Source organism: Schistocerca cancellata, chromosome 10 (assembly GCF_023864275.1).
Source record: "Schistocerca cancellata isolate TAMUIC-IGC-003103 chromosome 10, iqSchCanc2.1, whole genome shotgun sequence".
Lineage (NCBI taxonomy): Eukaryota > Metazoa > Arthropoda > Insecta > Orthoptera > Acrididae > Schistocerca > Schistocerca cancellata.
In genome coordinates, this window is record NC_064635.1 from 163,343,500 (window position 1) to 163,360,842 (window position 17,343).

Consider the following 17,343-nt stretch of genomic DNA (forward strand, 5'->3'; position numbering starts at 1 on the left):
GCCACACAAGTATTTTGTAAGCAATGTCCTCAATAGACTGATTGCATTTTCCAGTATCTTACCAACGAATTGAAGTCTGCATTCTGCTTTGCCTACAAGTGAGTCTATGTCATCATTTCATTTCTTTTCATTCTCTCACAAATTGTTACATCCAGATATTTGTATGAGTTGACCAATTAAAACTGTGATTATTTGATAACGTAGTCATATAATACTGTCTTTTATTTGTTTTGTGATGTGCTGCAATTTACATTTCTGAAAACTTAAACTCAGTTGCCTATCTTTGGACCAATTTGAAATGTTATGATCTGACTCAATATTTGTGCAGATTTTTTTCAGGCAATACTTCATTATAGACAACTCTATCATCCAGGAAAAGTATGAGGTTCCTTATAATATCGTCTTCCAGAACATTAACGTACAACATTAATGTAATGGTATAAATTACTATAACTGTATAATAAGTTTATAAGTGTGTAAAATACACTGAACTATTTGTTACAACAAAACATTGTACTGGTATACTCAGCAAGATGTTAAATCAGCAGATAGCTACATTTTATGTTCAACATTTTGTGTACAGCATATATGTTGGAAAGGATTTATACCCAAATTAAATAAATCTGAAGAAATGGTAGTGTGTCTCTGGAAAAAAAGTCCATAAAACTCACACAGTCCAATTTGCTATTATGTCACTGTTACTGAAATATAATACAAAGTAACTGAATTCGATGAACATTCTCAGAGTGCAATATGCCTCAGAGTGAAATGCACAGTAATGTCAACATCATTTTTCAAGGCTATGTTTGTGAAAATGGATGAAAGCAAACCACACATTTTGTTCTCAATCTGCAGAAGCATTGTGCACTGTGAAACACTGTACTGCTGTTCTACATAAAAGCTGTCTCATTGCCAACATCTTTCCCCTGCTGGCTGTTCTACACTTCTCATTACTGATTCAACATGTTGTAAGATATTTTAAGCTGTATGACACCACAGTCCAATCTGGTTAGGATAGCATAAAAATAATATATGAATTTCAGTATTGAAACTGGAACAGCAGAAAAGGTAGGAAACAGCAGAAATTTACTTGTAATGGTGCATACATGATTAAATTTTGGGAGTATTGGGTGCAGACTTAAGTACACAGAGCTGCTGCCGACTGACAGGAACAACAGCTCTCAACACACTGGATATCAAATCGAGCTTGGATTACAGCCGAGGGTACATCATTTCATGCTACTCAACTGTATGTCACATGTCAGAGTTCATCAACTGTAGTGGCTGGCGATTGGTGGCATACCCATCTCTTGGCATCCTGTGAACAGACGTTCTCCACAGGTGACAGATTTGAAGAAAATGCTGGATATGGCAACAGTGGAACACTCTCTGTATCGAGGTAGCTCAGTACAGCTCGGGTGATGTGTAGTCTTGCATTATCTTGTTAAAAGATAACATCACGGAGCCCTCGAAAATAGGGCACAGCGATAGGCCTTAACAAAACACAAATGCAATGGCTGCTGTCCAAATTACTGGCTATGTGAACCAGAGGTTGTGACATGTATCCAGTTGCACCCCATATCATCACATCACATGCTGGACCCATATGAGAATGATAGGTACAATCTGGCCAGGTCTGTTGACATCAGAGCCTCCACACACAAGTACATCAATTGTGACGATGTTGCAGAACCGAGACTCATCTGATACGATGACACAGTGCCATTCCTGTGCCTGGCATTGTTGTCAGTTGCACCGGTGTCAGTTCACCTCTCTCTAGAGCTGCATTAAGGGCTTGACAGTCTGTGCTGCTCCAGATGCCATCACATTGTCTGTGTGGATACTTGTCTCGCTGTATACAAGCCCATTTCCTGACTAAATGTACACACCTTCGCTGCAGGATCACGTACGCATGAGCGAACACTTGTCTGCCCTCTCAGGTGCTAGTTGGGTGGCACTACTGAGGCCCTGCAAGGCATTTAGCATGGCCCTCCTGAACCTACCAATTCTATGTTTGCACAAAATGAGATTCTGAGCAATGCAAGCAGCAATATAGTGAAACAATAAACCAGAGTCTCAGCAGACCATGAGCATGCTACTGCCAAATCTGGAATGCTGATAAACATTTCTCCTTCTTACATATGGCTTAACACGGTCTTCTCATAAACAACCAACACTGAAATAGAATTTCTGAATGAGAAACCTGCTCCATAAGCTTTTATTACATACAGAATATGCATGGGAGTGCTGAAAAGTAATGCCTCTGAATTTTTTATTCTGTTCTCAATATCGGTTGAGGTATGACATCACGCATATTACTCGGTCGACTTTCCCACTTCACTGACTCGTGGTGCAACCCCCCCTCCCGCAAAGAGAGGGAGTCGCATTGTGAATATGTTTATGGTGCACTTCGAGGAAGAGGCTCTGACATCATCCAAATGGAAATCCATCTTCTTTTTCTGTTATGTAGATAACACACTTGTCATCTGGCCCCCAAGGAAGAGACAAACTTCTTGACTTCTTTGTACATCTGACCTCCACACGCTGGAAATTCAAATTCACTAAGGAGACCAAAGAAGAAGGAAGACTACCATTCCTGGACATAGACAGGAGAAGAACGGACAGCACCCTGTGCCACAGCGTGTATCAGAAGAGAAAGCACACTCATCTGTATTTGCATGCAGATAACTGCCACAACTGGGTCACGAATAGTGGGGTACTAAAAACACTAGTACACAGGACGCACACCACCTCAGAGGCAGAGTTTCTGCTCCAGGAATTTGAACGCCTCAGACTGTATTCCAAAAGAACAGATACTCAGAATGGCAGATTAAGCATGCTCTTTGCCCCACCGCTACAGTATAACCAGTGGAGATGGAAGAAAGCAGGTAGGAAGAGTTATTCACAACCTTTATACCATTCACTGGTGTGCTATCAGGGAAAATCGGGCACATACTGAAAAAGCACTTCATAATAACTGTCTTTCACCTGTCCAATAAAACACGGACATTTTTAGGGAGTGTAAAAGATGGTTGCGGTTTGCAGGTGGTCAGGGTATACTAGAATCCGTGCCAGTGTGGTAAGGCACATATTGTACAAATAGAGCACAGCATCAGAGATCGCTGCCAAGAACACCAGCAGCCCACTTGATTAATGTACTCCAGCGAGGAGGAGGAGGAAATTAGTGTTAAAGTCCCATCGACAACAAGGCCATTAGAGATGGAGCACAGGCTTATATCAGGGAAGGATGGAGAAGGCAATCAGCTGTGCCCTTTCAAAAGAACCATCCCAGCATTTGCCTTAAGCAATTAAGAGAAATCACGAAAAACCTAAATCATAGTGGCCGGACCCATGTTTGAACCATCGTAGTCCTCCTGATTGTGGTCCAGTGTGCTAACCACTGCACTACCTCGCTCAGTTGTCAGGAGTCATAGAGCACTGTTTATCAGAGAATCATGGTATGGAATACAAATGTAGCAGGATTTTAGTGCAGACCTTCAAATAATGGGACAATGTTGTTAGAGAAGCCACTGAAATTCGCACCAGGGGTAATCTTATCAATCGGCACTGCAGCTATGATCTCAGCAAGGCTTGGGAACCCACACTGGTTCTAATTAAGAAGCAGCTCAGCAAATGCAAAAATCTGGTGACCAGGGCAGATGGAGCAACTATATTGACACTACCACAGATGCCGACGCACACATCTCCACGGCTGCTGATGTGCGTCCTCGGGTGTGGACCACAGAAAGATCGGCTTGCGGGGGGATGGGGATATACACTGAAGTGCCAAAGAAACTGGTATAGGTATGTGTACTCAAATACAGAGATATGTAAACATTCAGAGTACAGTGCTCCAGTCGGCAATGCCTATATGAGACAACAAGTGTCTAGTGCAGTTGTTAAGTACTGCTGCTACAACGGCAGGTTATCAAGATTTAAGTGAGTTTGAACATGGTGTTACAGTCGGCACACGAGCTATGGTACTCAGCATCTCCGAGGTAGTGATGTAGTGCAGATTTTCCCGTACAACCATATCAAAAGTGTACCGTGAACATCAGAAATCCGGTAAAACATCAACTCCCTGATATCGCTATGGCCAGAAAAAGATCCTGCAAGAACAGGACTAATGATGACTGAAGAGAATTGTTCAATGTGACAGAAGTGCAATCCTTCTGAAAATTGCTGCAGGTTTCAATGCTGGGCCATCAAAGCAGTAGGGTAGAGGACACAGTGGGACAAAGGAGATGCACCAAAACTTAGATCGAATGATAAAACCCACCCTCCCACATAAAACGTGAAACTAAAGCTGCTGTCGAGGCATTGTCGCCCAACACCACAGGTAGGGTGCTGGGAAAGTTAAAAGTCCGCCGCAGAGCAGCTAAAGTGGGCAGTCCAGCAAGAGGTGGACGACCGTCATTTGTGAGAGACAGCAACACAGAGGTGGGTCCTCGCAATGGAGGAGGTAACCGTGCGTTAGCCACATATGGCCAAATATGTCCATTTCCAGAAGCAGTTTCCATGTAGCCTGTTTGGTGAGCCTGTCGGCAAGTTCGCTGCCTAGGATTCCAACATGTCCTTGGGTCCACACAAACACCACTGAATGACGGGACCATTCCAGGACATAGATGGACTCCTGAATGGACACTACTAAAGGATGGCGAGGGTAGCACTGATCGATAGCTTGTAGGCTGCTCAAGAGTTAGTACACAGGAGAAATGACTCACCAGAGCATGAGCGGATGTGCTCAAGAGCACGAGAAATGGCTGCCAGCTCTGCAGTGAAAACACTGCAGCCATCTGGCAAGGAGTGCTGTTCAATATGTCCTCCACAAACATACGCAAAGCCTTTGTGACCTTCAGCCATTGAGCCATCGGTGTAAACCACTTCATAGCCCCGGTACATGTCGAGAATTGAGAGGAAGTGATAGTGAAGAGCCGCAGAGTTAACTGAGTCCTTAAGGTCATGCAAAAGGTGAAGAAGAATCTGCAGCCTAGATGTACACCATGGAGGTGTATGTGAATTGACCTCGAGGAGAGGTGGTAATGGGAAGGACTCCAGTTCAGACAGAAGGGAGTGGATACAAACTGCAATCATAAGCCCTGACCAGGGTCGCCGATGCAGGAGATGAACCACCGTGGCTGGGAAAAGAAGACGGTAATTCAGGTGCGCAGGAGAACTATGAACGTTTGCAACGTAACTGGCAAGCAGTTGTGCATGCTTAACTTTCAATAGAAGGACTCAGGCCTACACCAGGACAACGGTCACCGGCCTCATTCTAAAAGCTCCCGCTGCTAGGCGAACACCACAGTGGTGCACTGGGTCAAGTAGCAAACGCAACGTTGAGGGCGCCACAAAACCTTAAATCAGACTCCCATAGTCAAGGCAGGATTGAAAAAGGGGTCTGTAGAGTTGCAGCAGCATAGAGCAATCTGCAGCCCAGTTGGTGTTTCTCATGCAGTGGAGGTGCTGCCAGCACTTTTGCTTAAGCTGACGAAGGTGAGGTAGCCAAGTCAATTGGGCATCAAAAACCAGTCCTAAGAATTGATATGTCTCCACTACAGTGAGTGGATCATCATTAAGGTAAAGTTCTGATTCTGGACGAATGGTGTGACGCTGACAGAAATGTATGACACACGACTTCGTGGCTCAAAACTGGAAGCCGTGGGCTAGAGCCCATGACTGTGCTTTGTGAATGGCTCCCTGTACGTGCCACTCAGTAACACCAGTACTGGAGGAGCAGTACAAAATGTAGAAGTCATCCGCATACAGAGAAGATGAGACCGACAGCCCTAAGCTGCTGCTAGACCGTTAATTGCCACTACAAATAGAGAGACACTCAATACGGAGCCCTGCGGAACACTATTATCCTGAAAAAGGGGGAAACTATGGGAGGCACCAACCTGGACACGGAAAGTACGGAGTGACAGGAAGTTATGGATAAAAATTGGGAGCAGGCCCTGGAGACCCCACTCATACAATGTGGCAATGATATGATGTCGCCAGGTCATGTTGTACGCTTTACGTAAGTCAGAAAAGACGGCAAGCAGGTGTTGGCATCTGGAAAAGGCTGTTTGAATCGCAGACACGTGGGACACAAGATTATCAGTTGTAGAGTGACCCTGGCGGAAGCCACCCTGACATCGAGCCAGTAGGCCACGTAACTCCAGACCCAACCCAACCGCTGACACACCATACGTGTCAGCAGCTTACAAAGAAGGTTGGTGAGGCTGATGGGCTGGTAGCTCTCCACATCAAGCAGGTTTTGACCGGGTTTGAGCACCAGAATGATGGTGCTCTCCCACCATTGCGATGGAAAGATGGCATCACACCAGATCCAGTTGAAGATGACGAAATGTCACTTGTAATCAGATGAGAGATGTTTAACCATTTGACAGTGGACCCGATCAGGCCCAGGAGCCGTGTTGGGACAATGTCCAAGGGCACTGAGCAGCTCCCACTCTGTAAATGGAGCATTATAGGGTTCACTGTGGTGTGTAGTGAATGAGAGGACTTCCCTCTCTATCCCCCAGTTGAGGGTGCAAAAGGTTGGGGGGTAGTTCTCCTACGCAGAGCTCGAGCATAGTGCTCAGCAAAGTGCTTGGCAATCGCGTTTGTGTCTGCAGATAACATGCCATTGATGTTAATGACAGGGACACCTGCTGAGGTCTGGTACCCAAAAAGATGTCTAATCTTCGTCCAGACTTGAGAAGGTGACGTATGGCACCGAACGGTTGACACGTACCTCTCCCAACATTCCTGTTTCCGTCTTTTTATAAGCTGGAGAATGCGAGCATGGAGCCACTTAAAGGCTATTAGGTGCTCTAGGGAAGGGTGCCACTTATGTTGCTGCAGAGCTCGTTGATGCTCTTTAATTGCTTCAGCGACTTCCGACAACCGCCAAGGGACTGTCTTTCGCTGGGGCACCCTAAAGATTGAGGGATCACATTTTCCACCGCAGAAATGATCGTTGTAGTGACCTGCTCAATGACAACATCAATGGCACTATGTGGAGGAGATCCAGCGGTGACAGCAGAGGTGAGGCTTCCCAGTCTGCCTCGTTTAAAGCCCATCTGGGTAGGCGTCCGTGGGCATGATGCCGGGAAAGTGACAGAGAGATGGGGAGTGGTCACTACCACACAGGTTGTCATGTGCTCTCCAGTGGATAGATGGGAGAAGGCCAGGACTGCAAACCGAGAGATCAATGGCTGAATATGTGCCATGTGCCACACTGATATGTGTGCGGGCACCTGTATCTAAGAGGCAGAGGTCGAGTTGTGACTAAATTTTCGACCTCCCTACCTCGGCCAGTAAGCACAGCGCCACCTCACAAGGGGTTATGCGCATTACAAGGTCCCAATATAAGAAAGGTTTAGGGAATTGATAAATCAGTGTAGCTAATACATTCAGGGATACTGCACTATCTGGAGGAAGATGTACATCGCAGACAGTTATTTCCTGCATTGACCTCATCCCGACAGCTACAGCTTCAAGAGGGGTTTGAAGGGGCATAGGTTCACCACATTCTGAGTTCAGGAAATAGATGCAAACTCCACCTGACACACTATTATAGTCGCTACAGTTCCTGTAATATCCTTCATAGCCCCGGAGGGGTTGGGGGACCGTATTGCCAGGAACCAGGTTTCCTGGAGGGCAACACAGAGAGCAGGTGTAAACTTTAAGGTTGCCGTAGCTCAGCCAGGTGGTGGAAGAAACCACTGCAGTTTCACTGGAGGCTTACGTGAGCGTGAGACTGGGAAGGCATGAAACACTCAATGAGGCAGTCTATGCCTCAAGGTCACCTGCTGCCCCAGATGAGCACCTGTGCAATCGACATCCATTGTGTCTGAAGGCCCAGCAAGATCTAGGTCCTCAGCGGACAACAGAATCTCCACTTCATCCTCAGACACAGAGCTTGTAGGTAGTGGCTGTGTGGGTGTTACCGCAGTGCCTTGGTTCTTGGCGGTCTTTTTCTTTTTAGGTTTCTCGTGCTGCTCTTTAGGTTTGTCTGGCTGGGAGGACTTCACTGATTCAGTCTCGGGGACTGAGGAGGACTGTGAATCCCTACGACCAGATACCTGTGGTTGCTTCAGCCACTGGCGGGTGTCAGGTTTGCCACTGGTAGGAATCTGGGATCCCTTCCTGGTGAGAGGAGCCAAAGAAGACTTACACTTCTCCAGCCGGGAAGTGGGGACTGATGTCCCCGATAATTGGGGGGATGTTGCTCCTGAAGTAGGTTGTGCAGGAGCAACAGAGATCAAAGTGCCTCCCACCATCAAGGGGGCAGGCGGAGTCTTTACAGCTCTGAGAGCCAACTGTACGTGGGGGAACAGAAGATGGTAGAACCATTGTCATAATGGGGCGTACGTTGATGTCATATGTACAGGATGTAGCCTCTCCTATTTTCTCTTAGCTTCAGTGTATGTCAGTCGGTCCAGGATCTTGTATTCCATAATTTTTTTTCTTTCTGGAGAATCCTGCAGTCTGGTGAGCAAGACAAATGGTGCTCTCCACAGTTGACACAGTGGGAGGCATGGCACAGGGAGTATTGGGATGTGAAGGACATCCACAATCCCGACAGGTGACACTGGAAGTACAGCAGGAAGACATATGGCCGAACTTCCAGCACTTGAAGCACTGCATCAAGGTAAGGATATATGGCTTTACGTCACAGCCGTAGACCATCACCTTGACCTTCTCAGGTAATGTGCCACCCTTGAATGCCAACATGCAAGCACCGGTGGCAACCTGATTCACCCTCAGACCCCAGTGGACACACCGGACCAAATGGACACCTTGCTGCTCTAAATTGGCATGCAGCTCATTGTCAGACTGCAAAAGAAGGTCCCTGTGAAATATGATACCCTGGACCATATTTAAGCTCTTATGGGGCGTGAAGCAAACAGAAACATCCCCCAGCTTGTCACAGGCGAGTAGTGCCTGTGACTGGGCAGAGGATGCTGTTTTGATGAAGACTGAACCTGACCGCAATTTGGACAAGCCCTTCACCTCCCCAAACTTATCCTCTAAATGCTCCACAAAAAACTGAGGTTTCATTGACAAGAAAGATTCTCCATCAACTCTCGTACATACGAGGTACCAGGGTGAATAAGCTCTGCTGCCATCCTTAGCCTGGCGTTCCTCCAATGGTGTGGGAATGATTTGGGGTCGTATTTCTTAGCATTGAAGTTAGACCTTGACCACTTAGAGACTGCTGGTGTTTGACCACCAGCAAGAGATGACATACTACGCTCCATGGCGTGTCATCCGCACTGTTGCCACCTACTCCGACCAGTAGCCCTCTCCACAGGTGCCACCCAGTCGCAGCAAAGGCCACATTGCAGCATGGCCATTGACGGGAGTCCTGATGCCCCAGGGCGATGGATGTCTACTCCTTGGTATATGTGGGGAGTTAAGAGTGCAGGCATCAGCAGAGCGATCCCTGTGCGGTCAGGGGGCTACAAGCAACAGGGTACATGGCCCCACCAGAATGGACTGGCTACCATGCTGGATATCGGGTGCAAACAAGCTAAGAAGTCCAGCACAGAAAGCAATACTGCACAGAGGTTGGAGGAAAACACACCCAGGAGGGCGATCTCGTCCAACAGCTAGAGAATGAGTGGAAGTGCAGATCCATATCGATGAAGGATGCGAGAGGTCTCAGCGGGTGACGGACACTATGCACCATGAAAGGCACCCTTCCCCAATTGGCTTGATCTTCAGGAAAATTATGAAAAATGAAGGTCAAACCCTACAGGGGACCATCACATCAAGGCTGAAACATGTGAGACTCCTTTTAGTCACCTCTTACGACACACAGGAATACCTCGGGCCTATTTTAACCCCCAGACCTACAGGGGGCATCAACAAGTGTCAGTGAGTAAACCGTTCAACGAAATATCATCAATATGGACTTTCGGAGCCGAAGGCCCACTCGTGTATCCTTGATGACTGCATGACACAAAGCTTTAACCTCACCTGGGTCCGTCAACACCAACATTGAGCTGTTAATGACTGGAAACACTTTGCCTGGTTGGACAAGACTCATTTCAAATTGTATCGAGTGGATGGACGTGTACGGGTATGGAGACAACCACATGAATCCATGGACCCCGCATTTCAGCAGACCTTTCTGCAATGGTGTGGGGCATTTGCGGCTGGAGTGATATGGGACGCCTAAGATGTCTGATAGGTGTCAAGTATGTAAGCATCTTGTCTCATCACCTGCATGCATTAATTCCATTGTGCATTCAAAAAGACTTCGGCAATTCCAGTGGGACAATGCGACACCCCACACATCCAGAATTGCTACAAAGTGGCTCCAGGAACACTCTTCTGAGTTTAAACACTTCTGCTGGCCACCAAACACCCCAGATATGAACATTATTGAGCATATCTGGGATGCCTTGCAACTTGCTGTTCAGAAGAGACCTCCACCCCCTGATTCTCTTACAGACTTATGGAAAACCCTGCAGGAAACATGGTGTCAGTTCTCTCCAGCACTACTTCAGCCATTAGACAAGTCTTTGCCACGTCATGTTGAGGCACTTCTGCATGCTCTTGGGGGCTCTACACAATATTAAGTAGATGTACCAGTTTCTTTGGCTCTTCAGTGTAAGTCAGCCACCTACCCTCAGGATCTCAGTTCTGTTCATCAGCACACCTGATGATGACAACATGTCAGATCCCTGAAATATTGTGCCTGTCAGACACTACGGACCAGCAGTACACCTGTTGACTGTTGATCAACAAATACACCAGGAGAAACTGTACAATCACATGTAGAATGTTAATAAAGTTTGTTTTATTTAAAAAGTTTTAACAGTCTTCATATAAAAATGGAGGCATTACTTTGAAGTACACCTTTGTATATAGCATCACTCCTTGTGCTGTTACACTGAAATGCTAAGCATTTGCATATCCAAGTATGTGGTTCATTTCAAGCCAATTTTATGTGTAATGCCAACTCCATGGTGTTACAATTTTAATGTCCATCAGTGTATTTAGCAACAGCAACCAAGATATCAACATATCACACATAGCAAAAGGAATGTCAAACAGTGTACGAAGACATTACAATATTTGTTGATAAACACTTACTGACAATGTCTACAATGTCCCTCCGGACAGTAGGTTCACCACCAGTCAGTCTTATTTTCCTAACTCCTTGTTTAACGAAGAGTTCAGCCAGGTAGACGATCTCATCCGTAGTCAGCAGCTTTTCTTTCTTTGTTAAAGTGACACCTTCCTCCGGCATACAATACTGACCTGAAAATCATGTAATAACTGAATAATTAATTGACATCTACAGAATATACTGTCCTTTTCAAGAAATCAAAAACCACACACATTGCTGAGGAAATACAGCTAAAATACATCCAGCTTTGAAGCAGCAGCAGCAGTGAACAGTAATAATATAGGATAAAGCAGGTAACCACACATCTTGCATCAATATCAAGACATAGCACATAATCTTTGCACTTTAGTGTGGTAAGCCGCAGCAAGATGGCGTCTCGCTGAGGGAACAGCATAAGTTGTTTGGGTGAAATAAAAAGTGCATTGTGGAGTCGACATGGAAGCCAGTTACTTTAGAGTGAATCTTCGTGCAGAGATAAGGTCATAGATGTGTATTATCAGCCAAATCGGTGTGATACAGCACCATCATCAGAGATAAGCACCAGGAAAATGTAGCTGTGTGGCATGCCATATTATAGCATACGGCTATGTGGTTTATTGTGACAGTGTGGTGCATGTAGTACACTTAAATAATAACACTAATAATGTATAAAACATTCTCGGTATTCTTGCCGCGTCAGTTCTAGATAAAATCTCGAGCTTTCGACGATTACCTCCATCGTTGTCATCAGGAGCTGACTGTCTCCACTGCTGATAAGGGAGCCTCTATATAGCCCAAAGACAGCTTCTGATTGGTCGGCTTATGATCAATCATATATAGAGGCTACCACAGCAGCAGTGGAGACAGTCAGCTCCTGACGATGACGATTGATGTAATCGTCAAAAGCTCGAGATTTTATCTAGAACTGACGTGGCAAGAATACCGAGAATGTTTTATACATAAGTGCCGCTGTGAAAAACTTCATTCCCAACACTAATAATGAGATTATGAAAAGGATAGATTGGTACTCGCCATATAGAGTGGATGTTGAGTCACAGAGAGGCACAACAAAGAGACTGCTATTCATTCAGGCTTTTGATCAAAAGGCCTTCTTCCAAAGTAGAAAAAATGCAAGCACAATTCGCACACAAATGACCACTGTCTCTGGCTGTTGACTCCGGCCCCAGAGGTCATAAGTGTGCGAGTTGTGCTTGCTTGAGTGTGTGTGTGTATGTGTGTGTGTGTGTGTGTGTGTGTGTGTGTGTGTGTCTACTTTACAAAAAGGCATTTGGGCAAAAGCTTAAACGTACAGCAGTCTTTTTGTTGTGCTTGTCTGCAACTCAACATTTTCTCTATATGGTGAGTAGCAATCTATCTTTTTTATACCAGGTGTACCGGTATGAAATGAGCATTAAGATACAAATATGTCTATAGGAAACATTTGTTGTAAACGAGCATTAATTTTTTTTTTTTTTTTTTTTTTTTTTTGTTTGGTTGGTATGACATCTGTCAAAGATATTTAGTATACATCAAGTCATGGAACAAACAACATAATATGTTTTCATCGTGTTAACAATGTCAAATTTTGTACCAGAAAGTGATGATTTGCAGAAAGCATTAATTTTTTGTTTTCATTTGAAAAAAAGTGCTACAGAGTCGCATCAAATGCTTGTCGAGGCATATAGTGATCATGCTCTATCAGAAACAACATGCAAAAGATGGTTTCCACAGTTCAGAAATAATGATTTTGATGTAAGGAATGAAGAACGTGGAAGACCACAAAAAAAGTTTGAAGATGCCGAACTGAAAGCAATATTGGATGAAGATGATACTTTGAGTCAGAAGCAAATGGCAGCAATGCTAAATGTTGCACAACAAACAATTTCTGACCGCTTGAAAGCTTTGGGAAAGACCCAAAAGTGTGGAAAATGGGTGCCACATGAACTGAATGAAAGACAGATGGAAAAGCGAAAAACCATTTGTCAAATTTTGCTTCACAGACATGAAAGAAAATCAATTTTGCATCGAATTGTTACTGGTGATGAAAAATGGATTTATTTTAAGAATCCTAAACGGGAAAAATCATGGGTTGATCCGGGACAACCATCAACATCGACTGCAAAACCAGATCGATTCAGCAAGAAGACAATGCTCTCTGTTTGGCGAGATCAGAAAGGTGTGGTGTATCATGAGCTTCTAAAACCCGGTGAAACTGTGAATACTAATCGCTATAGACAACACTGATCGAAAAAAGACCAGAATGGGCCAGAAGACATGGCAAAGTAATTTTTTTACATGACAGTGCACCTGCACACAAAGCAAAACTGGTTCAGGATACAATAAAAACACTTGGCTGGTAGCTGCTACACCACCCGCCATATTCAGCAGACTTGGCTCCTTCTGACTACCATTTGTTCTCATCAACGGGACATGCATTGGCTGAGGAACACTTCCGATTCCTACGAAGAAGTCGAAAATTGGGTTTCTGATTGGTTTGCTTCAAAAGATGAATATTTCTATTGGCGTGGTGTCCACAAATTGCCAGAAACGTGGTCAAAATGTATAGAAAGCAGCAATGGTCAGTACTTTGAATAAAATGTTTTTACTTTTCAATTCAAAATTAGTGTTTCATTTTCACAAAAAAACGCTCATTTCATACCGGTACACCTGGTAATAGTGTTGTTGTTTCAACCTTGATTTTCCATTGTTTACTCTTAAATAATACTAATATTTTATGAAATCATGAACTATGGGACAATCTCTAAGATAGTTACCTAGAGTCCCTTAAACATAAACGATTGTTGCATTTGTGATGGGCATTACCATGTGCCTACTGTAGGGTTTATATGTCTGTTAAATTGCCGTATTCTTCAGTGTAGTTCCATAGGTTCATCCCCTTTTTTTTTCCTTCTGTAAGGAGGAAGACTTAATTCCTAACACAATAAAAGGAAATACAGCAAAGGGTGGACTCCATTAGCTTCTCAGAAGCTATAGTGTTCAAATTTTTTGCTTCAAATCCTGATTCAAATTTCCTGAAACACATTGTTCACAGAGACTTCTGTGAAATTAAATTCAAGCATGGCCATCCCATACAGACAACACAGACAACACTTTAACACCAAAATACCATAAGTGTATATCTGTACAGCATAATAAACTACCTAATGTCATATGTCTGCTTGCCTATACAGGATGAATCAGCTGCCCCTGTCTATGGCTTTTATGCATCCTGCCATGCAAACTATTAGCCCTACAGAAAAAAAAATGAACAGCATTTTTATTGGAAATTTAATGTACCGTATTTACTCGAATCTAAGCCGCACTTTTTTCCGGTTTTTGTAATCCAAAACACCGCCTGCGGCTTAGAATCGAGTGCAAAGTAAGCGGAAGTTCTGAAATATGTTGGTAGGTGCCGCCACAACTAACTTCTGCCGTCGAATATACATAGCGCTACACAGGCATGCTTTGCAGGCACAAAGATAAATTCTGGCGCCAAATTCTCCGCGTCAGTAAATAAATTTAAAAAAAGGTGGAAGACGAGCTTTTTTCTCCGCCCCGAATTTCGACCACTGCATTTTCATACATTATCCAATGAAGTAAATACAAATTCCGTATTATTCATCTTCGAATGTAGCAGCTTTTCAATGTACTACGAAAATCCGACTGGCAAGACTGTTTGCAATGTTTGTCAATATACATTCTGAATTTTTTCCTACCTGTGAGAAGAGGTGGTTGCTAATGGGAACTTTTATGAATTGTGAATCACATGCAGTATTCTCTTCACCATAAGAATAATCTGGATATAATTATTTTGCCATGTATTCTTTCGTGTTTACTGCTATCTCATTTAAATCCTGTCTGCCTAATAAACTACAAAACTAGAGTGAGACAACAGCAAACGCGGAAGAATACACATATCATGTCATGTTTATATTCGTATTATTCTTATGCCTAATAGTGATACAGTCAGAAATGAAGCACGGCAATTGAGTAGATTTTTAAATCTAAGATGACTCTAATTTCTGTGCAGAAAGTAATGTACTAAAGAGGCGTCTGCAAAGATTTTCAACAGAGAAAAATTTTCAGTAAATTCTCGTTCAGAACATCTTCTATCATATGCAGTTTATTATTTGGTTCTCGGTGATCAGAAAGCAGCAGTGTAAATCACAACAAATAGCAGTCTCTTGCCATTGTATCGCTAATGAGACGATTCCTCTCTTTTTTTTTTAAATTGTAAGCAGCGGCAGCGCACACCAAAGCAAGCCATGCCGCGAGCGGCGACAGGTCATGAACAAACATTACCAGAATGCGACAAACAATGCATGACACAGTACGGTAATACATTTCCAGCTTAGAGTGACGTAAACACCTATAACAAAGAGAATGGCACTTATTAGATCAAAGAAAAATAAGCAATCAATTCAAACCAGACGAAGCACGTGAAAAACGAAGGGTACCCGTATAAACACGGACAGAGCGCCTGACGCATAGCAATGGCTACTTGGTAAAGCTCAACTGCTAAGCTTACGACTCGAACCAAACTACTGTATCTGTAACGTCATTCATTCGACCTAAATTGTGTCTCATATCACAATGGACTAACTTTGTTTCGATTTGGAGGTGCGGCCTAAAACTTTTCTCTCCCCTTGAATTTCGAGTCTCAAATTTCAGGTGCGGCTTAGATTCGGGAAAAATATTTTTCCTTGATTTTGAGTCTAATTCTTCAGGTGCGGCTTAGATTCGAGTAAATACTGTAGTTAAATTTTGTGCTAGGATATGCTTTCGGAAGAGGTCGTAACATATTTCTCTCGAATAATTCAGAAACTACAGCCTCCAGCAAAAATGTATTCCAGTGCAAAATTTAACTACATTAAATTTCCTACAAAAGTATCCTGTTCATTTTTCACTTAGAACTAAAAGTTTGCACATATCGAGAGAAGGAATATCAAAATCTTGCATATGGCATTTGAAGGAGTTGCAGTCTGCATAAAACCCATCAGTAGGGCTGTATAAACACCTGATGCACATCATGGGTATTATTTGTCTCCAACTCAGTATGAAACCAGAGAGCAGGCTGATGAAACTGAATTAATTGATAGTAGTGTCTTAGATTACACTGAGAGCAGTGTCAATTATGATCAGTGAAGAAACTTTGGTGATATATAATGACAAGCCATAAAATTATATGTATTCATTGTATTTGTTTTCACTATGTGCAGTACTTTAAAATGCCCTATTTCATGTGAAAAGAATACCTTAAAGTATTGAGTACCTCATAATACTACATACATACCTCTTATGTCCATCAGCTGATTTATGAAACTTTTTGAACATTCATCTGTCTCTCCTGTATAATTTACTTAATGTGACTTAACATTATTTAGCCCCAAGCACCTCAATTCTTACACTCACTTTCCAACACCTCCTAACACCATTACCAACAAGATTCAACTTAAAATGTACTGCTTTTTACACAGCCACCATTATTTTTCTTTGTTCTCCCCCCACCCCATATAGCATTTACCTCCATGTGCTGTGTTTTATTCATATACCAGAATTTGCATTAAGTCAAAACAGTTAAAAGGAAAGAAGATTAGGGTTTAATGAGCCGTTGATGACAAGGTCATTAGGGACAGAGTACAAGCTCAGATTGGAGAAGGGAATCATCTGTGCTCTTTCAAAACAATCAGCCCACTATTATGTTAACTGATGCAGGGAAACCATGGACAATGTAGATTTGAATGGCTGAACAGGATATGAACTCCCGTCCTCATGAATACTAGTTCACTGGGTTACCTCTGCAATGTGACACTCAGTCTCAAGTAGTATGCTTCAGTTATATTACAATGTGACTCAACATATTTTCATATTATAAGGATATGAACAACAAATAATTCATCCATTTCATGATTTTCTGAGAAGATGGTAGCACTGGCACATATCTGGTTGCAACATGTTGCACGGAGTCCGTGCAACAGTAACTGCAAGTGAATAGTTGTGCAGTTAGTGAGGCCAAAATGAGCTGTACGAGGAGAGCTGATCATTTGTGCTGAAGAAACGTGCTACATCAAGTGCCTCCCAGCAGAAGGTAATGCTCCAGTTATTTATTGAAGACTGAAAGCTGTCAGTGATAATGACTGTGAGATGTTAATCTGCAGCACTGAGTATACTGAGGTACTGCTAGTGGGCAACTTCATCAACAACCAAAGTGTTTCACAAGAGGAAAGTTC

General features: G+C 43.5%; 1 protein-coding gene across 2 annotated transcripts in view; it reads right to left on the reverse strand.

The window, feature by feature from the left end:
* The window catches only part of LOC126106311 (molybdenum cofactor biosynthesis protein 1), a 103,375-nt gene that overhangs the window by 75,108 nt on the left and 10,924 nt on the right, over positions 1–17,343 (reverse strand). For both annotated transcript variants that reach the window (XM_049912536.1, XM_049912537.1), the window contains exon 3: positions 11,098–11,265. In XM_049912536.1, coding sequence (XP_049768493.1) covers positions 11,098–11,265 — 168 coding nt within the window. The remainder of the gene's footprint in view (positions 1–11,097; positions 11,266–17,343) is intronic.